Source organism: Ixodes scapularis, unplaced genomic scaffold (assembly GCF_016920785.2).
Source record: "Ixodes scapularis isolate PalLabHiFi unplaced genomic scaffold, ASM1692078v2 PGA_scaffold0__279_contigs__length_252992795, whole genome shotgun sequence".
In the NCBI taxonomy this organism is placed as follows: Eukaryota; Metazoa; Arthropoda; class Arachnida; order Ixodida; family Ixodidae; genus Ixodes; species Ixodes scapularis.
The window spans coordinates 70,900,205-70,924,627 of record NW_024609835.1 but is presented as its reverse complement, the minus strand read 5'-3'; the positions used below and the strand labels follow the sequence as shown (position 1 = coordinate 70,924,627).

General features: G+C 45.2%; 1 protein-coding gene across 1 annotated transcript; it reads left to right on the top strand.

Annotated features, from left to right (window-relative positions):
• The first annotated feature begins 18,486 nt into the window (after nucleotides 1–18,486).
• On the top strand, nucleotides 18,487–24,021 carry LOC115314933 (cholinesterase 1-like). The gene is made up of 3 exons (XM_040213002.1): nucleotides 18,487–18,802; nucleotides 21,306–22,488; nucleotides 23,859–24,021. The coding sequence occupies exons 1-3, from the start codon at nucleotides 18,487–18,489 to the stop codon at nucleotides 24,019–24,021; spliced, it is 1,662 nt and encodes a 553-aa protein (XP_040068936.1).
• The last annotated feature ends 402 nt before the right edge of the window (nucleotides 24,022–24,423 follow it).

Below are 24,423 nucleotides of genomic sequence, written 5' to 3'. Positions count from 1 at the left end.
AAACGTCACAAGGTGTATCGATGAAACGAACGCCGGCTATTTCCGATGGAACGATTTATCCTTGAAAAAGTGCAGCTTCGAAGAAACGAGCTGTCTAAAACGTCGTCTGACGAACTGACTGCCTGGCACCGCGTATATTCGGAATGTATAGTACATAAAACAGCGGTCACTAAAACAGGCACACAAAAAGCATAACTGTTTCCAGTGCTTCGTGAGAAATCGTCACCCCAGCTGCCGAAACAAATCTTGCATTCACAGAAATACACATACAACAGAGAGGGATTCTAACCACGGTCATCTCACCATAAAAATAAACTACGCATTGCCAAATGCTCAGCGTCCTCCCAAATGTAGCCTAGCGACAGAGACTAATGTATTTTCGTGGCGAGAAAAACATGCTTCGGATTTCTTTCGAACGCACTCTAAAGAAATGTATATTATATCTACGATCAAAATTCGCGCCCCTTTTAGAGGAAGAAATGTAGTACTTACCGTACCAGAAGGAGCGTCGGTCTTGTGCCTGTACGATCGCTTTGATCACGCACAGTCTGCAACGACGGTAACAAGCGGATAGCCTTCGGCATCGATCTCGCCAGATTCCTTCGCGCGCCTCGCTTCTTCCACTCCGGCCTGTTGCATGGCTTCCCAAGCGGCATCTTCAACACCCCGAGTCAATTCGTTCTCGCAGCGCGACGACACAATGACTCAACCTCACATGAAACCTCACCATCCGTAGTTTCAGCAGAGGGTCGCTTACGTGCAAACTCTATTTGCGACTTCGAGACCTTTCGCTTGCCATATTTATACCTCTTTGGACCCATAGCTGCGAGGACGACCTTTCTAGTTATGAAAACACGCACAGCTATCCGCCTGACATCCCACCCCGAGAAACAAAACTACTCTGTCTGGACGGGTCTTGCCGTCTCTGGACCACCACAAGCGCGTTACTGAAGAGCGCATGCGCGCGGAGTAATACAAAATCAGAGCAGCGTGCGTGGCGAAATGGTGGCGCCCTCACGCGGCGCTCGTCGAACTAGTCTTGACCGTCCAAACGAGGAAAACAAGCCACAACACCTTGGTTGAGTTTTTTCGATGTAGTTAAAGAACGGATGTACTTACAGCTATAATTTTAATATAATTGAATTCCGTGTTAAATTCCGCAGATATCCCACCAGACACATTTGTAGTTAAAAATTCACAGGTTTTTAAAAACGCGTTCTAACGTAAACATGTCAAAACAGCCAATTCCGACCGATTTCACGATTTAATATAAAATATAATAAATTTTTTTATGAAAAATATGCTCGGTGGGATATTTGGACGAAGAATCAATCTTTTTATAGCAAAAAAGTTTGAAAAAATCGGTGTAACGGTTATTAAATGAGAATTTTCGTAAAATGGCAGAAAATCGCGTGTATTCTCTATGGGGCTTGGAGGAGCGCTCCCTCTTAATACCATATCAGAAAGGAGGTTCCAGCCTTTTTGTTGTCCATAATCGGAAAGCTCGAGAACTGGTCAGGACTAGAAAATGTTTATTTGATGCTTGAATTCCGGTGACACGTGATGCAGTATTCGATCTCAGAAAACGATAGCCAGACGCAACTGGTGAAAGGGTGGGAGGCCGGAAAGATCCGCAAGATAAGAGATTCAGATCACTCATCTTCACTATAGGGGGCTGGATGGCACTTTGTGCAAACAAATATGATGCCACCGAAAGTAAGCGGCTTGTCTCGGAAGTACACGCTTGACAGGTGTGATGTTCCTGACATACGCACTCGTAAATAAAGAAGAAGTGTAGGGGAAGCTCGAGAGATCGAGGCAGGATCTCGGGGCACAACGCTTATGGAATGGCTATGGTTCTGGTCTCAATCATTGACGTCCTAACATAACAAACTGACGACGAGGTACTCCTTCTAGGATTGACTTCAAGGAAGCCGCTCAGCGCTACGACAAGGGCCATGTCAACGCTTGGAACCATCGAACCCTTCGATGAAGCGGAAGGGGACTGGCCAACGTATGCCAAACGAATCGGCCAATTCTTCATCGCCAACGACGTGAAGGAACCGAGACGAGTGGCGACATTCCTGAGCGTCATCGGCGGAAGGACCTACGCGCTACTCAAGAGCCTCGTAGCGCCGGAAGCCCCATCAAGTAAGACCTATTTGGAACTTGTCGAGATACTTCGGGCGCATCTGTCACCGAAGCCAATTGTGATTGCTGAACGGTTCCGCTTTCACAAGAGGGACCATAAGGACAGCGAAACCATCCTTGAGTATGTCGCAGCACTGAAAAAGTTGGCTGAAACCTGCGAATTTGGAACAGCGTTGAGTGAAACTTTGCGAGACCGCTTTGTATGTGGCTTATGTAATGACAGCATACAAAAAAGGCTGCTTTCAGAAGAGGATTTGACTTTCAAGAGAGCGCTTGAAATGGCGGTAGCAATGCAAGCCGCATTCTCCAGTGCGAAGGTTCTACACGGCTCAGGGTCGTCCAGCGCGGAAGTTCTTAAGGTGGGAAGCAAACCTTTAGAAAAAGAAAGTTGTTCACACTGTGGTTACGAGAATCACGAGTCGGTCAATTGCCGCTGGAAGGGCCTGGAATGCAGAAGATGCGGAAAAGTAGGGCACCTGCAAAGAGTTTGTAAAGGCTCAGCTCCAAAGTAGCAAGGACAAGCGTCTAAACCCTTCAGTAAGCGTAACGAAAAGAAAAAGATGACGGCTGTAACTGTGGAAGATTCTGACGAAGAGATAGAAATGCACGAGCTAAGAAGCGCGCGAAATGATCCGTTAGAAATAACGCTGTCGGTCAGTGGAATTCCTTTGAGAATGGAAATAGACACAGGAGCAGCAGTATCTGTTTTGCCATTACAAGAGTACCAGGCTAAGTTTTCGCACCTCAAAAGGCAACGAAGTAATGTCGTCTTGAAGTCATTTAACGGAGCAAAGATTAAGCCGCTGTCGGAAGTACAAGTGACGGTGATGCATGAAGACAAGGAGTCCAACCTGAAGATGCAAGTGGTCGATTTCAAGGGACCACCTCTTCTTGAACGTGACTGGCTAAGAGTCATGAAGTTGGTCTGGGCAAACATCAAAGCGATGCACTGTTCGGAAGAGATAGGAAGACAAGAGATTGAAGGTCTGATGAATGAATATAAGGAAATATTCTCAGATGAGCTGGGATGCGTAAAAGGAGTTGAAGCCAAACTCAAACTGAAACACGGAATGTCTCCACCATTTCAAAAGGCGAGGCCAGTACCACACGCATTAAGGGATGCTGTGGCCAAGGAACTGCTGGCTCTACAAGAAAGAGGCATCTTGACTTCGGTAGAAACAAGTGAGTTTGCTTCTCCAATTGTCCCAGTCGTCAAGAAGAACGGCGAGATCCGGATCTGCGGGGATTACAAATCCACCGTGAATCGCGTGATTGATGTGGACAGTTATCCTTTGCCCAGAATCGAAGAGCTGTTTGCAACGCTGGCGGGAGGGCAGCTATTCACTAGACTTGACCTAGCCAAAGCGCACTTACAAGTTCAAATGCACGGAGATTCAAAGAGGTACTTAACCTTGAACACGCATTTGGGGCTTTTTCAAGTCAACAGGCTTCCTTTTGCAGTAGCCTCAGCTCCAGCAATATTTGAACGAACGATGGATCAGGTACTACAAGGCCTGACGCACACCACCTGTTACATTGACGATATCCTGGTAACAGGAAGAACAAAAGCGGAGCACCTGAGGAACCTGAAAGGGGTTCTCAAACGCCTTAAAAGGAATGGCATCCGACTTCAAAAGGAGAAGTGCGAGTTTTTCAAAAAAGAGGTGTCTTACCTAGGCCATGTCATGAGCAGCGAGGGACTGCGGACACTGGATGACAAGGTGGCTGCTCTACGAGATGCACCCGAGCCAAAGAACCAAGCAGAGTTGCGCTCCTTTTTGGGGTTAGCTAACTACTATGGCAAGTTCATCCCAAACTTGGCAACCATCTTGAATCCTCTGAACCTCCTGCTGCACAAGGATGTCCAGTGGAGTTGGAACGAAGAATGTAGAAAGGCTTTCAAGACTCTGAAAGAGAAGGTGACGTCAGCACCAGTGCTGATTTACTTTGACCCAACTCTTCCGATTGTGTTGGCATGCGACGCCTCAGCGTACGGCGTAGGAGCGGTGTTGTCCTACATCATGAAAGACGGGACAGAAAGACCCGTATCGTTCGTTTACGAACACTGTCTACGCATGAGAAGAACTACTCGCAGCTTGAAAAAGAGACCCTTGCCATTGTTTTAGGTGTAAAAAGGTTCCATTACTACCTGTATGGGTACCCCTTTACACTAATAACCGACCATGCTCCACTTCAAAAGATTTTGGGACCTACGACTGGAGTTCCGACGATGACGGCAGCATGCCTTCAGAGATGGGCTTGCAGACTGGCAGAACATCGATACAACATCGCTTATCGTTCCCCCGCGGGGGCACCTGCGGAAGCAGGTGTTTGGAGAGTGGCGTCTCCACGGACCCCGAGCCATGCGGGTTCGCCCGCCCACGTCTGACTGTGCGTGGCTTTCCCGTGTCTGGGGAAAAGGGCATCCTGGTGGTTGAGCCAAGCCTGGGGTAGGTTTGGACCCTTCGGGGCCCCCCGGGCGGGGCAATACACCACTTCGGCCCCTGCTTCTCATAGACGGGAGTCCTGGTAAGGCCCGGCCAGGATGATTCAGTCTAGTAGCCACTCCTTCTACTATCCCCTCCCTTCTTTCACCCTTGTCTCCTCCTCCTTTTCACTCTTCTCATTTCTCTTCTTTCCTTTTCAACTTCTTTGGCGGCAAGGGCTAACCTTGGGTGGTGACAGATACTCTCGTCCAGATCCACACTTGGTTATAGTTTCTGGGTAGCGCTAATAGAGTAATGCTTCCAGCAAAGCCATATTTGTTATGGGGTGTTACCTATTCCCTCGTTGGGCTCCGTGGTGGGCGGCGCGCCACAGATTCTGAACACCCTTTGCCTTTTTATGGCTCCCCTCTCTTTTAAACCCCGAGCAGAGCGACCCCCCAAAAGGGTTCGCCCCGCTTTCCCTACTTTTGAAAAAGCCAAAGAACCCGACACCTTTTCACGATTTCTTGTACTTCATGCTGTGAACGACTCTCTACCTTTATCGAAGATGTCACCTTTCCTTGTCTCTAAGGTCCTAGAGCAGACGATTGGAAAGAATTACAAGGCAAAAAAACTTGCTGGAGACCTCCTCGTTGAGGTAGAAAACAAAACTCAAAGCACAGCATTACTGAAGTTGACTAGCTTAGGTGAACACCAAGTTTGTGTAACCCCGCACCGGACTTTAAATACTGTCCGCGGCGTCATCTCTGAGGATGACCTCCTTCAGTGTACTGAAGAAGAAATCCTTGAAGGGCTGCGTCGGAGTGCTGTTGTGGCCGTGCGGCGAATCACGCTACGACGAGACGGACAGGAGATACGAACCCGACACCTAGTCCTGACTTTTGAACTCCACTCTCTGCCTTCCACCGTGAAGGCAGGGTATCTAAACTGCAGAGTTCGTCCTTTCGTTCCAAACCCACAGCGGTGCTTTCGTTGCCAGCTTTTTGGGCATGGCTCCCGAAACTGCCGCGGCCGAGAAACTTGTGCGAAATGTAGTGCCACTGACCACGTCGCTGACATATGTGAAAACGACCATAAATGCATAAACTGTGGCGGACCACACCCCGCATTTTCACGCACATGTCCGAAATGGAAGGAAGAAAAGGAGATAATTACATTTAAGGTCAAACAGAATCTCAGCTACCAAGACGCTAGAGAACAGCTTGCCTTGAAGGCAAGGGGTTCATATGCCGAGGCAGTGCGAGGGGGACCCCCACTGTCTATGGCATCCGTGGAGACGCAGACTTCCCCGGAAGACCTGTCATCTCAACAAGGGTCCTTTTACGTACGTCCGAAGACAGTGGGCAACCCACTGCCTTCATGCTCCAATGAGTGTAGTGTGCCCTCTAAGGAGGGTGCTTCACCCTCCAAGGAGCCAGACGTGTCGTCACCGGCACTAGCTGGCCCTTCTGGCCGGGGTCGGGGGCTGCCTCCCCGTGCCTCAGGCAGCTCTTCAAAGCCTGGGCGGTCAGATTCACCTCTACCGCCCAAAGGACCCAAGGTGTCATTGGATGAGAAGATGGATGTGAGCGTCCCACTCTCCGATGAGGACCTTCCTCTCTCTCAAACAGGCTCTGTTTCCACGGCCTCCTGCGAGGCTGGAGGACGGCATAAAGACACTGCAAAAAAGAAAACCATCCCACGGATTGTGGCACCAAAAGACGCATAAACGACATTTCACAATTTTTGCGTAAGACACTTACTGAGGCGTTTCCTTTATTGAAGATAAATGTCTTTCTTCCTTGAGTGGAACTGTAGAGGCCTCCCGTCTAACTACGATGATGTGAGCCATATTTTAGAGGATCACCGACTCATTGCATGCTGCTTACAGGAAACGCACTTAGAAACCACCCACACCAATGTTTTAAAACACTACCAGGTGTTTCGTAGGGACCGTACACATGCAGCCCACGCAGCTGGAGGTGTTGCGGTGGTTGTCCAACGTTCAATTCCTTCTAACGAGGTAGCCCTGCAGACTTCACTTGAGGCGGTGGCTACACGTATTTTGTTAGATCGAATAATTACAGTCTGCTCATTGTATGTACCTCCCAATTATCAGTTACATATGGAGGAGCTAGAAGACCTTGTTAATCAACTTCCTTCACCTTTTTTACTTTTAGGAGATTTTAATGCAAACAATCCCCTGTGGGGTAGTGACAGACGGGATTCTAGAGGGGCCCTTGTTGAACGTTTTTTGCTTTCTGCGCGATTGTGCCTGCTGAACACAAATGAATCTACATATTTTAGCTCAGCAACTCACACTTTCACTTCCATTGACCTATCTATTTGTCACCCATCATTATTCCCATTGCTTTCATGGGAGGTTATACCGAATCCTCACGGAAGTGACCACATTCCCATCATCTTAGAATTTAACCATCTTCCCATGACAGTCCCAACACGCTATCCTCGTTGGAAATTCGAAAATGCCAACTGGCCTACCTTTAAAGAATCATCTCTTTTTGCATGCACATCACTTGACGATCTCGATATCAATAAAGCCACTCAACATATCACTCAGCACATTTTACAAGCTGCCATTCTCTCCATCCCCATGACGTCCTCGCATCTGCCCAGGAGACCAAAGCCCTGGTGGAACAAAGATTGCCGTTTGGCCAAAAAAGAACGAAATCAAGCGTGGGGTATATTTAGGCGCTACCCTACAACACACAATCTTATTGAATTTAAGAGAAAAAGGTCCCAGGCGAGGTGGATTAAAAGGCAAGCTAAGAAAAAAAGGTTTAGAGGGTACGCTTCTTCAATTAACAGCACTGTGTCTGCGAAGGAAGTCTGGGATCGCGTACATTAAATTGACGGCTCTTACCGGGCATTCACTGTCCCACTCTTGAGTCGGAATGGAGTTTGTTCTGCAAGCCTTGAGGAACAGGCCAACATCATCGGTGAACACTTCGAGTATGTCTCCAGTTCGGAACATTACACCCTAACGTTCCAGCGATACAAGATCAATGCAGAAAAAAAGCTGTTATTACATCAGGTGGCACGCACGAACCCTACAACACTCTATTTACATTATACGAACTTCAAATGGCACTTCTTTTTCCAAACAAACTGCCCCTGGACCAGATGGTATTCATTATAAAATGCTCGAACATCTTCATCCATCCAATATGTAGCTAATTTTGTACCTTTTTAATAGAGTTTGGCTCGAGGGCCACTTTCCATCCTCCTGGAAGACCGCTGTGGTTGTACCAGTGCTGAAGCCCGGCAAAGATCCCTCTTATGCATCTAGCTACAGACCAATAGCTCTAACTAGCTGTCTTTCCAAGACATTAGAAAGGATGATTAATAAGAGACTCATGTTTTTTTTGGAACGAAACAGCTGCCTTGATAAGTTCCAGTGTGGCTTTCGGTCAGCACGGTCCACTGTCGATCATCTCGTCCGCTTTGAGACCTTCGTACGTGAGGCGTTTGTCAACTGACAACAGTGTCTCTCCATCTTCTTTGATTTGGAAAAAGCATACGACACAGCCTGGCGTTACGGCATTCTGCAAGATTTATTCGATCTTGGTTTCCGTGGCCGAATGTTGAGTGCCATACAGAGTTACCTGCAGCACCGTACGTTCCGCGTGAGGCTGGGAAAAACTCTCTCTAGGGAGTTTTTACAGGAGAATGGAGTCCCTCAGGAGGGTGTACTGAGTGTCACTCTTTTTATCGTCAAACTTAATTCCATTGGCCGTGTAATCCCTCCTTCGATGCAATATTCCTTATATGTTGATGATCTCCATATCTCCGTTTCATCCTGTAATCTCTCAATTTGTGAACGTCGCGTTCAACTTGCGGTCAATAATTTGGTCAGATGGGCCGATACGAATGAGTTTAAATTTTCTCCCGAAAAAACAGCTTGTGTCAACTTCTCTCGTCGACGTGGTGCTCTTCAGGAACCGTCTTTGAACATGTATGGTTCTCCTATTGTTGTAAAAAATGAGCACAAGTTTTTGGGCCTTGTGTTCGATTCCAAGTTGACTTTCGTTCCACACATTAAGAGATTAAAACTCAAGTGCCTTAAATCTCTAAACATCCTTAAGGTCTTGTCACATACATCATGGGGCTCTGACCGACTGTGTCTGCTGCGTATCTATCACTCAGTCATTCGCTCCCAGCTTGATTATGGTTGTATTGTCTATAACTCTGCTCGGGCATCAGTTCTAAAGATATTAGATCCTATTCATCATCAAGGACTGCGACTGGCTACTGGTGCATTTCGTACCTCCCCAGTGCTTAGCCTTTACGCGGTAGCAAACGAATTGTCCCTTGAGTATAGGAGGTTTTCCCTGGGTTTTATGTACTCTGTCAGGGTTCGCTCGGTCACAGAGCACCCCGTTCGAGATAATATTGAGACGATCAAGTTCAAACGCACATTTGAAAACAAACCTTCCACATTCCCCCCTTTTTCTATGAGGAATAATACTGGAGCACAATCCTTTGGGAGGGATGCAAAGCCTCAGTTGGTCCAATACCCTCCGGATAGAGCCCCATGGAACAACTGCCAGATACATTGTGACCTTACACTGACCATGTATAACAGAAAGAATGTTCCACAGGAAGTCATAAGGCAGAACTTCTTTGAGCTTCAGACCAAATATCACGAGTATGCTAGTTTTTATACAGACGGGACAAAAAAAGACTCCGTAGTAGGCTGTGCTATGGTGGGACCATCGGTAAATCAGGTGAAGAGAATAAACTCAAAAGCCTCTATACTAACAGCAGAGCTTTATGGTTTGTTGTTAGCTGTTGATTACATAATCAAAAAACGCCTTTCTTACGCTGTAATCTACACTGACTCTTTAAGCTCTCTAAAGGCTGTCGCATCAATGAACCGTGTAAAAAACCCACTGGTTTCCGAGTTAAAGTACAAGATAATCCTGGCTGCAACGAAAAATTTTGACAAAGTCTTATGCTGGGTCAAAGCATGTTGGCATTCCTGGAAATGAAGCAGCTGATAGTACAGCGAGTTCTGCTAATGATAGAGAAATTGACACACACCAAATACCCTACAAAGATTACCACAATTCTCTGAAACGTTGCATCAAAGCAAAGTGGCAGCTGCAGTGGAACGGCGAAACCGGCAACAAACTACATGCAATCAAACCTCTTCTAGGCGAGTGGGAGAGCGCCCGACATCGGGAGCGCTTTTATGAAGTCGTATTGTGTAGGCTACGAATCGGTCATACTCGTCTTACACATGGACACCTCTTGAGCGGGGAGGATGCCCCTGAATGTGTGCACTGCAGCCTACCTCTAAGTATTATGCACATACTCATTGAATGCCCTATGTATGACCAATGCCGGTATAAACACTACTCACTGCTTTATAAAGAACACATTCCACTACACCTTGCCCTACTACTAGGTGACGAACCGCTCATTCCATATAGTTGTGTTTTTAATTTCCTCACAGATATCGGCCTTCTACACCGACTGTGATTTTACTTTCTATCCTAAACTCCTTGTCATATTGTTTACGCTTATACACATTCATGTTCATGGTTTTATCATATATTTCGCTACTATAGCTCTTTCCTCTTCTTAAACCCGAATTGCAATAGTCTAAGCTTGGCGCAATATAGCCTTAGTTGCTGATGCGCCATAAACCCCCAATCAATCAATCAATCAATCAATCGCTTATCGTTCGTCTAAAGAGAACGCCAACGCCGATTGCCTTTCAAGACTCCCGCAAGCTGCGAAGACTTCAGACGAATTCGTCGTAGATGAAACCTACGTGTTCTACTGAGTCTATTTCAGTAACTTTCCAGTGAAGAGCACAGATATTGCAAAGGCTACGCCCCAAGATCCTGTCCTAAGCCAAGCCTTGGAGAAGGTGCTCAAGGGCTGGGGAAGTGGAAAAAGCAGAGAAGAAATGATACCATTCTTTACACGTCGGTTGGAACTATCGGTTCATCAAGGCTGCCTAATGTGGGGCCTACGGGTAATTGTTCCCCTAACTTTGCAAGGGAGAGTCCTTAAAGAGCTGCACAGCGATCACTTCGGTATCGTTTGAACAAAGAAAATAGCTAGAAGCTATGTGTGGTGGACCACATCGACAAAGACATTGAGGACGAAGTGGGAACCTGTAAGCAGTGTCAAGTGCAACAAAATAACCCAACACAGGCACCGTTACACCCGTGGAGTTGGCCAACATACCCGTGGGAAAGAGTCCATATAGACCTGGCTGGGCCATTCATGAACAAGATGTTCTTCGTGCTAGTCGATGCACATTCTAAATGGCCAGAGGTATTCGTGTTGAACTCAACGACGTCCGAAGCCGTGATAAAATGCCTGCACCATTGCTTCGCACGCTTTGGACAGCCTGTCAGCGTGGTATCAGACAATGGGCCACAGTTCGTGTCTCAAGAGTTCAAGACCTTTGTCAAGACAAACGGTATTGTGCACATTACGTCTGCACCGTATCACCCGTCGACTAACGGATTGGCCGAACGATTCATCCAGACCATGAAAAACGACTTAAAGAAGACAACGTCTGGGGCGTCTATTGACACCAAGGTTTCAAGGTTTCTTCTAGCCTACAGAAACACGACTCATCCAACAACCAAAGAGTCTCCGGCCAATCTAATGATGCGGAGAAAGCTGCGAATCAGACTAGATCTTCTGAAACCCACCATTTCGGACACAGTGGCGAGGTCTCAGTTCAAACAACAAAGGGCGAGGCCGGAACACGAATGCACGCTGACAGAGGGTGATGATGTCTACGCGAGGAACTATCGAGGATCGTCAAAGTGGACGCGTGGTACTGTCGTTTCTCAAACAGGACCGTTATCTTTCAGGTACAAGTGTCCCCCGGCAGGATATGGAGACGCCATCAGGATCAGCTGATCCCGGCTCAGCCGCAACGAGAACAGTCACCAGACAGTACTCACATGTAAGAACCGGTGTGTGTCCCGACATCATCGGAAGAGACTTCAGTGGCCAACAACCAACAAACGCGTCCTAATCCTGGAGCGTCAGCGGTCATTGTCGAGGCCGAGGACATCGAGACGCAAACTCCCACAACAAGGTCGGGGTCGAGCGACGTAACGGGAGGCATGACTGATGAACATCTCAAACTGGGGCGGTATCCTACTCGAATCCGACACCCACCAAAGCGTTTTGCAGACCAGTAACTACCTTTAGTGGTTGCTTAATTAAGGGGGAAAATGTGATGTTTTTGACATACGCACTCGTAAATAAAGAAGAAGTGTTGGGGGAGCTCGAGAGATCGAGGCAGGATCTCGGGGCACAACGCTTATGGAATGGCTATGGTTCTGGTCTCAATCATTGACGTCCTAACATAACAACAGGCTTTTCAACTCTTCCGAGTGCTGGATCGAACAGCGTTCAGGGCGCTGGATTTATCTTGTCATCCCAAGAGAGCCTGTTTGTGCGGAGCAACAGCACATGCAGACCCGAGGAGTCTCCTTGGAGCCATTCGATGTGAAAAGTTTGTGATTCTAGTTGATCAAGTGTGCGTATGTCCCATGTTCAAATGCCTTATTCTCAGGATATAATTCAGAACGGGAGTATAACACCACTCAAAGAGAGAAAAAAGCATGAACCAAGATATTGTATGAATGCACTAGGACGTCCAGCACACTCCCGACTTTTGGGACATGCATCGAACTACCAGTGGCTTCACTTGCACCAGGCTCGGAGACCAGCGATGCGCCATCCAGCGATGCGCCATCCGGTCGCGCGCGTCGAATTCTATGTTTATCTTGCTCAAGGTTGCTACGCCACGTGTCGTGAGAATCATGAACTAAAGCAGCGTGTCCGAGAAAGCTGGCCATGTGTTGGATCGAGCTAACGACGGATTTGCAATAGAAGCCCTGAAAACGCGATATCGAGCAGATAGGAAAAAGAGCCCAAAGAGTTCTGCCGACGTCCAGTGCGAACGGATGTAGAATCTAGAAAGCTCATTGCTAACTCATTACAGACTCGCCGGTGTCATAAACCAGAGTACAGTTTTCAGCGTCCACTCGTTCCAGCGACCGACAAAGAATAGACCGGTGAGGAACCATTTTCGAATCGTAACTAATGCCAAGGGCTGGTTGTTGTTCTGGTTGGGTAGTCGAGTGTTATGGTAAAGGGCAACTCCATTCAAGTGTCGAAGTTTTGGTTTCAGAACATTGCACGTTCGCGTTCAAGCTGGCGTCTAGTGCGGGGTTTTCCATCAGAGGGCGACCATAATGTGTCCTTCTTCGAGTTTGTGTTTTAGGAGGCTGGGTTATCCCACTGCACCGCTGTTAGCCGGTGATTTCGTATAGCCTCGACTATCTAGCAACAAGACCAGTCTCCATCTCGTGCCAAAGCCTCGGGTTTTGTATAAGACGGATCTTCAAGGAAAATCATATGACTACCAAAACACATGGTCACAACATGAAGATAACGCAGTATTCTATTACAATAAAATACGATACAATACATTACAAATATTATTTTAATTTTTTAACATTTTACAATCTATGCCAGCATAAGTCCATTAGATTTGTACCAGGGACGCGGCAGGTAAGTCGGCACGGAATGAAACGCGAACAGTGGGTGCATGGTCTTCGCTAGATGCTGCACCACCTGAACCAGATGGGAGTTGCAAGAAGATGGCTCCTCCTTCGATGTGTTAGACTGTTGCTCAGTGCATCCAAACCTTCAGTGTTGCGTCTCTAGGTGATTCAGCGTGGGTCGAAAACCATGCGCTCCTTGTTCGCGTTTCATTCCGTGCCAACTGTACATACTCAGCAAACACACAGTGATGTTAAGAATGAAATTTGTACCTCTCGCGTTGCACAACAGTTTAATTTTATTCAGGGTTTAGACGTTTCTCAAAAAGAGGAACGAAAGATTATTCCTTGTTCCTTCTCATTTTGGAAAGCGTTCCGGGTACACCACCCACATGTGAGAAAGGAACTCGTTCCCTTTTAAAAAATGGAACGTATCGTTACATATGCGTTTCTTTCACGTTGTGCTAATAACCATAATTGCTCAGTTCAAACAAAATTTATATATATATATATATATTCCATCAAATGGCAACATATAAATTTGAGTACCGTGATGGAACGACACCAGGAGTAGAAAACAACCGGAAGGAAGGTTTTATACTTTTTATACATTCACCTTTAAAAATCTCAGCATTTTACCATATTCCTTTTTGTGGTGGGCGGTTCAGGCGAGCCGAATGTACTGTGAGCCGGAAAGAACGAGCAGGGTTAATTTCATTCTTTTTTTATTAAAGGGCTACTCCACATTGCACGCACGTTTTACAAGAACTTCACACGTTTTAATCTAAAGGCCCGTTAACACTCTTGCAACCTCTCAAACCTGGTTTCCTTAAAACTTCTTAAACCAGAGAACACACTGGCTCCGTCTATTCGGAAGCAGAGTAAACTCGGCGGTCCGGCATATTTTTTTATTTCTCGCGCATTATCCTTCCTTTTTTGGCTCGAAAAACTTTTGTCAAAGATATAAACAAGCCTTTCTATGGGTATTACGCACATTTGACCTCGGAGATCCCGCAAAACTTTCGCTCTTGTGAAATGCAGTTCCAGGGTCACCGCATAGATGGCGCCGCAATGCCAGTGTGTTCCCTCATTCTAAAAACATTTAAGAAGTTTTAGGAGATCTCGTCTCCCTCAGTCGTACTCGGTCGCAAGAGTGTGAACGGGCCTTAAGTCCCTTGTTTGAACTAAGGAACAATTGGTTCTCAGTGTTGCTGTCCACAAGACGAGCTAGTGGAGCAGAGGGTAGGGCTTTTGAGAGGTCAGTCTTGAAAACTACCAGTCGCTCTTCGTGAAAGTCGGATTCGTTGTTTAGTTTTAAAAGGGGGAGGGGGGAATAAAGGTTAATTTTTTGTGTATCGTTTAAGAGACCCCCAATGTCTGAGCTGCAAGGATGCGTCCAATGTCTGGTAACCTGCTTTCGTTGTCACTGTACAGGTCTCTTTGTAAATGTTCAATAATAGTTGTATTCAGCCTCAAAATTGTAAATGTATAAGGATTCATGGAAGCAAAGAAAGTAGCAGAGTTTGAGAGGTCTCTCTTTGTGTGTCTTTTCGTTCGACTAAACGTTTCGTTTTGTGTGCCGCAGTATCGGCCACTCAAAAAAAACCAAACAACGAATCAATGTCTATCAGCTTACATGCAACCGAGCTGCTCCCAAGCGAGGACCCCACAAAATAAGCCCTAAAATAACTAACAAAAAAGTTAGCAAGATCTCTGCTTTACGCAAAGTTACTGTTTTTATACTTTTTAGAATTCCCCCCTTAGAAATAAAATAAAAATGACGTCACTGGACAAAAAGACAAAAAGAAGACGAAAGAAGCCCCGTTCCTTTTTTGTTTCCGTAAAAACGTAACGAGCTCCCGTTCCAGTTCCACCGATCCAGAGTGGAACGGCGACTTGCCTTCGTTCTTCCTAAAAGAAACGCGACCCAGAAACGCCGTTCCGTACGACACTGATTTTAATAGCACAGATGTTCAACTCTGTTTTACCAATTTAAAGCAAAAGCATTAAAAAAAAAACTGTGATATCAAGGGTAATTTCACCGTTTCTTCACAACCTGAGGTGGATCAAACTATAATTAGGTTACCATAAAAATATTTGTAATGATAGGCACGGTCGGAGGGGTGATCCACTTCTTGAATTCGGATTTTGTTTATACATAGTTGGTTACATTTCTTTCGTGTCATCGATCCATTTTTAGTTAGTTTTCTTATACTCTTCGGGTTTTTGCATTGAGCTGTAAATCATCCGGCAATTTGGTACAAAGTATAGCCTCCTAGAAGTTTCTTGTTCCATCTCCATATATTTTTTTATTTATGGTTCTACATAGAGAATAGGGAACGGCACGCCAACCGCACGGTCATTCAGTGTCTCTAATTATTTAAAGTAAAAGTGCCGTGGTAAAGCACCAACTGCTTTGAGCATGTCGCTGGTTTTGTTCATGTCTTAAATACAGTGATGTCTGGTTAATTTGGACACCTCCGTTCCCGTAAAAAATCGTTCATAATTTGAGTTGTCCAATATAGAGTCAAAATGCATGAATATTCCCAGTTTCTGCCTGAAAGTGATGTCCTTATAGTGGAGTATCCACGACTGTTATAAAAGTTTTTTTTTTTTAACGCGACAGCGTTTGGAATTTCTGACTCAAAAAAATCGGCGTCGGCGTTGGTGGAACCGGAAAATCTCAGCAAGCACCTGGTGACGTCACGTGAAGCCACGTGTGACGTCAAGAGGGTTAAATTTGCTCGCTAAATTTGGCGGGACAAGTTTGTGGTAAATTTGCCGGAAATTGTTTTTGCTAAATCAAGAGTGTCGATAGGGTCATGACGTCACAGCCACGTGTAACGTCACGTTCGACGTCACGCGTGTGACGTTACGCCACATGACCTCGCGCGGGAATTACTAAGAACCCACAACGCTCACGTGTGACGCCAAGTAACATGTGACGCTACCGACTAGACCATGTAAAAACGCTTGCACGCCTTGGGAACAAGCGCGGGTTTATATGAAAAGGCTTTGCGAAAGGGGCCCAATAACGCTATGGAGTTCCACTCTTAAAGGCAATTCTTCAGCGTCCCTCAAGTTTTACATTGTGCCTTTAAATTAGTTTTGCGGTATCACTGTGTTGCAAAAAATGAATGTTGACTATTGTGAAATGCAGTGGCGCGATTCCTGAGGGAAAGCATATAGGCATATAGCCCTTTCATGAAACTCATGATTTATGTTTCTTGGGAATGCTGACTAGTAACTGTTGTGTGCGTGATGGCGAGTTTGTACCTAGTCCAACTAAAAGTTATAAAAAAAAAAGATATATCTTTATATTTTTCTTCCTTTCGCCCCCCCCCCCCCCCCCTCCCCGTCCCTCCATTTTCCAACCTTCTTTAAAGCCTTTCGGCTTTTTCTCTGCTCCGGTAACTGCGCTGCAACTGTGACTACAGCACGTTTTGTGTTCGCACTTCAAGAGTCACCCGCCGCACCCAAGAACGCATATACATTCAGCACAGACACGGTATGGGCTGATCAGTTGGCAAATGCTCCTAGAAACAATTGGTCAAATGGAAATGCTTGGACAGGCTACCGTCAGGTGTCCGGCATTTGCCTGAACTTTGCCAAATGCGTTAGTTGCAGGATTGAATATAACAGCGCAACGTGCTTGATGACCTCGTCTGATTCGTAATAAGCCCATCATGTCGCCGACTCCACCAAGCTACCAAATTTCCGTCGGTAAATTAGCGTTTTCATCCTTTTTTCGATTGCGTAAAAGAGAAAGCGGCTTCCCCAGGCTATTTTCGTAAAATGTACTATCTCTTGAGGTTAAATTTCATCCAGAAACTGTGTATCTGCAGAGTTGCTATAGCCTGGGCCTGCTATATGCCCACTGGAGAAGCTCCTGCTTAGGCACTGTTTTTAGCATTTTTATTTCCGTTTTTTTTCTGTGGTGGCAGCCACGGGCACTGCGGTAGAACCATAATTTTCCATTTGGTAAAGCCTCTTTTCCGACACTGTCTCTACACCTGTCAGATAGATGCCTACGAGGAGTCGCTTTACCCAGCGACTTTGGTCCTCGAGTCACCCGACGTATCCGATCCGGCTTATTGATTCTGTGGCTTTGAAAGATGACCACCGAAATGCGCCTTGGATATCCTCGTTTGCCACAATTCCGTGACACCCTACGGTCTGCCTCCGACGCTTCTCTGGCGACGCTTCAGAGTTTTCCGCACATCTGCCACTGTTGGCAAAAGTCTCTACATGTACGAGGGGCGTTCAGGAAGTTTTGTCTCATGGGTTTTGTTCAGCGATGGAATTAAGAGTCGGTTTTGCGCACCAAATAAGCTCAAAACTAAACGTAGTTTCGCTTTTACTTGCAGCACTTGTGATGTTGTGGTCTCGCGTCCAGTATCTGGTATTCAATGGATAATTTAGAGAAGCACTTGCTAATTTACGGCCTGTAGCCCACTTGTGTATTATCTTTTGTTCGTTTTTTTTCTCTTTTTTGTTTGTACTGTGTACCTGAAGTGTGCAAAGACTGCCTGCCCCCCCTTTTATGTAAAGCCTCACGTGGGCATTTAAGGGATTAATAAATGAAAATGAAATTAATAAATGAAAATATTTAAATTTGTTGCTTCTGCGCGCGTTGTGATGGCGACCTTGCACAGGGCATATATTGTATTGTTTCGTTTCAGCATTAATTTGATTTCGAATAAAAAAAACAAAAAAAGGCCGTAAACTGTTACTGCCATGAGTAAGATTAAGTGAATTTTAGAAACCTGGTTTACCTAACGAACATCGGAAATTTGTTTAAAACTAAAAGCCGAATAACATAAGAAGTCTTTTTTAACTAGAAAGTTCTAGGCGCTTGTTCTTCTCAATGTAATAAAACTAACTTATCGGCTTCTTGCCTCCAATAAGCATGGAAACTATATAAAAGCGCAGAAATGCCTGAACACATCTAAAAGATAGGTATTATGCCATATTTCGGTGAAAGTTTAGTGATAGAGGTCGGTCACTGGCGACGGGTCAAGATACCTGTACACGCTTTAAGCGCGCATTCAATTGAAATGACCAAATGGAACTGCCTCTTTTCGTCCTGACTGTAACACTGAGCCAATAAAAGGGGTGAACGAAGAGGCACGAAGACTGCGTTAATGGTATTAACACTGTGGTGTCTAGAAAGGCATTCAGCCGTAGTGCGACCACAGCGAGAAAATATAGTGAACTGAATAACAGAAAAACTGAGTGAAGGTCAGTTATGGTTACATATATGCAAAGCTGCATAAGAGTGTCTTGTACATTCGCTGTTGTCATCTTTCCTACCGCAGAATTCCGGCCCCTAGAAGATAATGAAAGGGCTGAGGTCAGGCCACCTGTTGCTGCTTTCCTGTGTGGCACTCACGGCTGCGGCTTACGCTAGCCACGACGGGGAGGGACCCGTCGTACGCACGACGGCCGGCCGTGTGAGGGGATTCCCTCAGCAGCTAAATGGCAAAGTTGTCAATACGTTCACCGGCATTCGGTACGGCAAGGCCCCAGTCGGAGTACTTCGCTTCCGGGAGCCACAGCCCGCGGAGCCGTGGACCGATGTTGCGGATGCCACCCGACCAGCTCCATTATGCATCCAGTTCAACACTTACATAAGGATGCTGTCGAGACCGCAGGGTACAATTCAGCACAATTCTTTTCCTTTTTGATTTTAATTGAAAACAAAATCTGCGCCCTTGGTTGTCTTCTGATTTCTTGCTTGGAAGCAAAACTTTGGTATAAATTGATATTAACAAGTAAAAATGAATTACAGGAACGTAATTCAAGCAAGAAAATTCCTAGACTTCGTCTCCTCACCACACAATAGGGTCCAGTGACTCGTAGTACCTAGTCCATCCACGTGCGAGTTAGAAACAGTGTTATATAGCTCAGCTCAAAGGAGTGATTTAATATGTATGTTAAAGCAGTGTGCCACGTGGCTTGTAAATGGCGTGTGCCTGTACCTCGAGGCCCTTAGCTTTTGAATGTGAATCATAGAAGGACATGAGAAGTGTGAGGCACACCTATCTAAACAAACAAGGGTATTGAACCGATCCCGAACCCTCAACCGAAAACCAAAGAAAAAAAACAAAAAAAACATTATTTTCGCACGAACCGGAGTTGACCCGGAACGAAATAATTTTTCTCGCTCCAGAGCGGAACCGATATGTTTTCCGTGCGGTTTTCGGTTCATACGCGAAGTCAGGTTGCGTGAAAAGTGCGTGGAGAAAAACACGGTAACATTAAAAGTAAACCAAGAAATGAAAAAAGAAATATTTTTGTGCAAACCGGAGTTGAGTTGGACCGAAAAAATTATTTTTTCGTTCCTGGGCAAAACTCATCAATTATTTTCGCGTTTTTTCGTTCATGTACGAAGTCAAAAATCGAAAAAAAAAGTAGTGGAAAGCTCTGTAACGTTCCATTATCAAGTTGTCAGATAACGGTCGTCTTCATTATTTATAAAGTTCGTTTTGAGAACTCAAACAAAATAAGCAAAGTAACTATGAATTCTCCCGGATTTCTGCTCTTATGTATTTTCTTAACAAATGCCCACATTCGTCCCAACCTTTTCTTGGGGACCAGAAATACCTCATCAAAGAAAATTTAACACTAGAATATAGCCAATTCGTACGTCAGCAAAACTGACCAATATTGAGCCTGTTTGGTGGCAAAGCGATGAGTTGGGCTAGTTGTTTTTTCATCACGGACTAAACGCAAAACAGAAAAGAACAAAGAGGGGTATAGACAACACCCCTAGTGTTGTCTATACCTCTCTTTGTCCTTGTTTTTTTTTCTCGCTTAGCTTAAGTTTTTTTGGTGTTTCTTGTTTTTAATTTTGTAGAATTGTGTGTAAGTTAGTGTAAACGCCTTGATTTTATTGTACAACTGATCGGATAAGAAAGCGATATAATGGCCGATGGATATTTTAGAACCTGCACTAGTTGCCATACTTTAACGCATCTAATCTGCTCTCAAAATAACTCAGCGGATTTACCAGTCTGTCCGAAATTAAAGTCCAGTACCGGGAAAGGGAGGGGGATTCAATCAACAGTTACAGCTACAGAAAACAGCAAAACAGCTTCGATCTCTTTTGGCAGAAAGAGCAAGGACCAAAATGTTTTCTCAGAAACACAAAAATCAAGGCGAACAGCTCTTCTGAGCATTGCTAGACAAAGGGCCGCGGCTTTCAAGGGACGCTAATGCGTTACAATTTTGAGAGGAGATAAAGGGACGCCATCCAGAACTCTACCCAATGGCGCAAGTAGCCCTGGGAGTGCCTGCGACAGATGTCAGCCTGCAGCGAGCCTTTTCTGCACTGAAGTTCATTCTACCGTCTCAAAAGCGCCGCCTTTCCCTGGATAAGCATTATTCGGTCAGCTGCCTGACATTAAACTGCGCTTTCACCCACGTCCCGAGGTGCCCCAGAAACAGCTCGTTCGTTCCACACAGTAATGTGAGCCTTTGTTTTCTATATGTAACAGTTTTATAAAATATGCATAGTTTATCTTTTGCTGTCGTCGATTGTTTTTTTAGCATATGAGTACGAACCGGTACGACCGGTTCGAACCAGTTTGAACCTTTATTTTTTCACTCCGGAGTTGAACCGGAGCTGAACCGTTTTGCCTGAACCGGAACGAAAAACGGAATAACAACATTTCATTCCGACACCTTGAAACCAACGAACAGGATAAAACTGCTAACAGAACTAAAGTTGGCGACCTACCATAAAATGATCAGTGATCATATTGTGATGATATAGAGTGATATATAAAATGATATATATATATATAGAGAGAGACAGTGCTTGAAGTATCCAACGGAACTCAAACGTCACACTGAATGAAAGATATCGAAAAAGATATCCGTTTGAAAGAAACGGTGTCCATGAGTTTAATGAAACTATAACAAAATTGGCACTTTACGCAGTGACTTCAGAAGAGTTAATACTTCTGGCAATTCGAGATGAGACAAAAGTTCGAAGTAACCAGTAATTGAAATTCAAATTTAACTCATCTTAGAGCCGGATTCAAAGTTTAGACTGAAGTGCTTATTTATAACCCGGAAGAGGGTTCAACCAAAATGGGGTCATTCTTATAGCAGTCATATAATCCGCGTGGCTTGTTCTTGAATCTCTTTGCAGGCATTAACTTTCAGACCGAAGACTGTTTGTTCCTGAACGTCTGGAGCCCGGCAAGAAACAACAGTGCTTCGGACCTGGCAGTTATGGTGTGGATCCATGGTGGCGCATTCCGTTTGGGCTCGTCTTCTCTTAGCATATATGACGGTGCACTTCTGGCAGCATTCGGAGATGTCGTAGTTGTTTCGATGAACTATAGACTGGGAGCCTTGGGGTTCTTGTACGGAGGCACGGAAGATGTCCCTGGGAATCAGGGACATCTGGATCAGTTGCTTGCGTTGCATTGGGTAAGGGACAACATAGCCGCTTTCGGGGGAGATCAAGGGAGAGTTACACTTTTCGGTGAAAGCGCAGGGTCGATGTCTGTAGATTTCCACCTGTCGTCACCGGTCTCCGGAGCCCTTTTTCAAAGGGCCATTATGCAAAGCGGAGCTATGTGCACTCATTCGGATCACGCCAGTGGCCCGAGGCTACTCACGAAAGTAAAAAAGATGGCGATGTATCTTAATTGCACCAATTCCTCTGAGCCCGAAACCGGTCTCCAAGAGAATGTCATTGAGTGCTTGAGACAAGCAGATCCCTTGCATATTAGAGTAGCAGAAGGGTTGGTTTGTCCCGATACGCTGTGCTTCGTGACGGTCTTTGGTGTGCCCTCCCTGGAGAATGAACCCTGTAGTGCAGAGTATCAAGGAAGTAAGGATATATTAATTGGCCACGTGGTTAACGAAGGTGGATTTTTTGCCTGGCGATCCTTTCCGGAGGTGTTCCATGCTGGCTCGCCGAAGAATTTGACAAAAATTGAGACGCTCCTTTTACTGGCGCCTTTGCTCTCGCCTCCGAGTCCCCAGCTTTTAGACGAGCTTCATAACATTTATATGCAAGACCTCGGAGACACCGACTATGAGAAGCTGAGACGAGCGGTTCAGGATGCGTGGGGCGACGATGTCGTAACGTGCTCGTCAAAAGAAGCTTCAATGAGGTTAGCAAGTAATACAGATGTTTCAGTCTTCTATTACATATTAAACCACACGTCTTCGAGTTCGCCCCAGAAACCCTGGTACGGGATGTCGCACGTGGAAGACGTTCTGTACGTCTTTGGAAGACCAGTTGCCGAAAAGGCGTCTTCCGATGACCAGAATTACAGCAAGAAACTGATGGGATTGTGGACTTCATTCGCTAAGCATGGGTAAGTGGAAACTGCATTGTTCTGTTCTGTATTTGAAATTGCATTTACAGAGATCCGATGCCTCAATCCTTTCAGATCTCACAGGGAAGGCAGTATAGATATTCCCCCTTCCCTTTCCCATGTAGAGTAGCTAGAGCGGACGAAGTTCCCAGATTAACTTTTTGTGAAAGGACTGTAAGTGCGCAGGTGAGCTGGTGGTAGCTAATCATACCGTTGAACACCTGAAACTGTTGAGCAGAAAAAAAAAACACTTTTAGTCGAAGAAAAATACACAGAAGGGAATTGCTTAAACTCTACTAACTGGTTTATTTCTCAATCATCTTATATATACCCCCACAGCCACTCTCAACCACCTTCTATGCAGATATCTACTTTGTTGAAAGCAGTTTCATATTCGAGGAACATACAGATTCACAAGAGAACAAACGGTCCAACCCACAATACCATCATAGTCAAGAACCTTCTTCGCAAAGGTAGGTTGATAAGGATGGTATCGCAGATTGAACAGTTTGTTCTCTTGTGAATGTGTATGTTCTCTGTATCTGAAAATTTTTTCAACGAAGGAAATATCTTCGTAGAAGTTGGTTGAGAGTGGCTGTGTGGGTATATAGAATGCTTGAGAAATGAATCAGTTAGAGCTGACTTGAGACGTTTCCTTCTGTGTCTTTTCCTTCGAGTAAACTTTTTTTTGCCTTTTCTGCACCACAGCGTTAGGTGTGAAACAAAATAAATACTTTTGTGCCTTTATAGCGTAGCGCAAATATGGGAATAACTAAAAATCAATAAATAACAACATGACAAGTTAAAATGAATTAAAACAGACAACGGAGGAACGAGGACGTCTTCGTTTGGGTTTGCTGTTTTTTTTATTTTACCTTATCGCTTTTTATTGCTTTTGCATTATTTTTACTTTTTTTAGGCGTTGTTTATAGTCACGATCAAAAATCATACTTAAAATACCCTGGAATTTTTAAAAGTTCAAGGTGGCAAATTTTTAGCATGCTAAACGTTCTCAAGCCATACATTAGTTAGCCTCACCAAAAAAGGTCTTACTAGGGTTACAAGGTTCATAAGATTGAGGAAAATACACAGACCTTCCTTCCGGGACATCTAAATACACGCCAGGGCACGAGAATCTTCTCCTGATTTTCTCGGCACGGGATTGATGCTATCAAGATCCGTGATATTATTTATGCGGACGTACATCTGTGTTTGGCTGCAGGTCCCATTGCGCGGCACATGTGATCCGTACACAATGATCTAACAGTGTGAACTTGATTAGACACATACCACGTGACATCTGCCGACTATATTTGTACAACTGTCATGGCTTAAGTATAAATAGTCTTCACATACTTTTGTTTCCACAGAAAGAAGCATCTCGTGGAGGCGTACCAATGGCCCCAGCTTTTGCCCGGTAACCTCGCTGCCCTGAAGATTACGAACAGAGAGCCAGAGCGGACCGTGCTCAATTTTGGAGACCGCTGCCGTTTCTGGAATCGACTGTATCACAGCCAGCTTGATCTCTTGTAAAGTTTGAGAGACGTGTCGGTCGGCTTATAAACAACGCCAAGTTGTGCGCGAAAAAAAATAAAGTGTTCAAATGCCCCCAATTATAATCGAAGACTCCGTGTTGTCCCTCGATTGCAACCTTTTTTCTTCGAAAATGTTCACGAAGGAGTTCCGCCGAAATGTTTACATTTAAGGATAAAGTAAACAGGCATCCGAAGTCTGTCGTGATGAGGCAAAGAAAAAATATTAATCGTTTGTGGGTATGCACCTGGGCAAACATGCACTTTTTAATGACTTTTTTTATCAAGTAAGGATTGGCGCCCTTCTAATTTCCTCTAAATTTACTGAACTATAAAATATATTGCGATAATGGTTTATCGATGCTATTCGAGTCCGTCGAACGGACACAGGTACGTTTAAAGT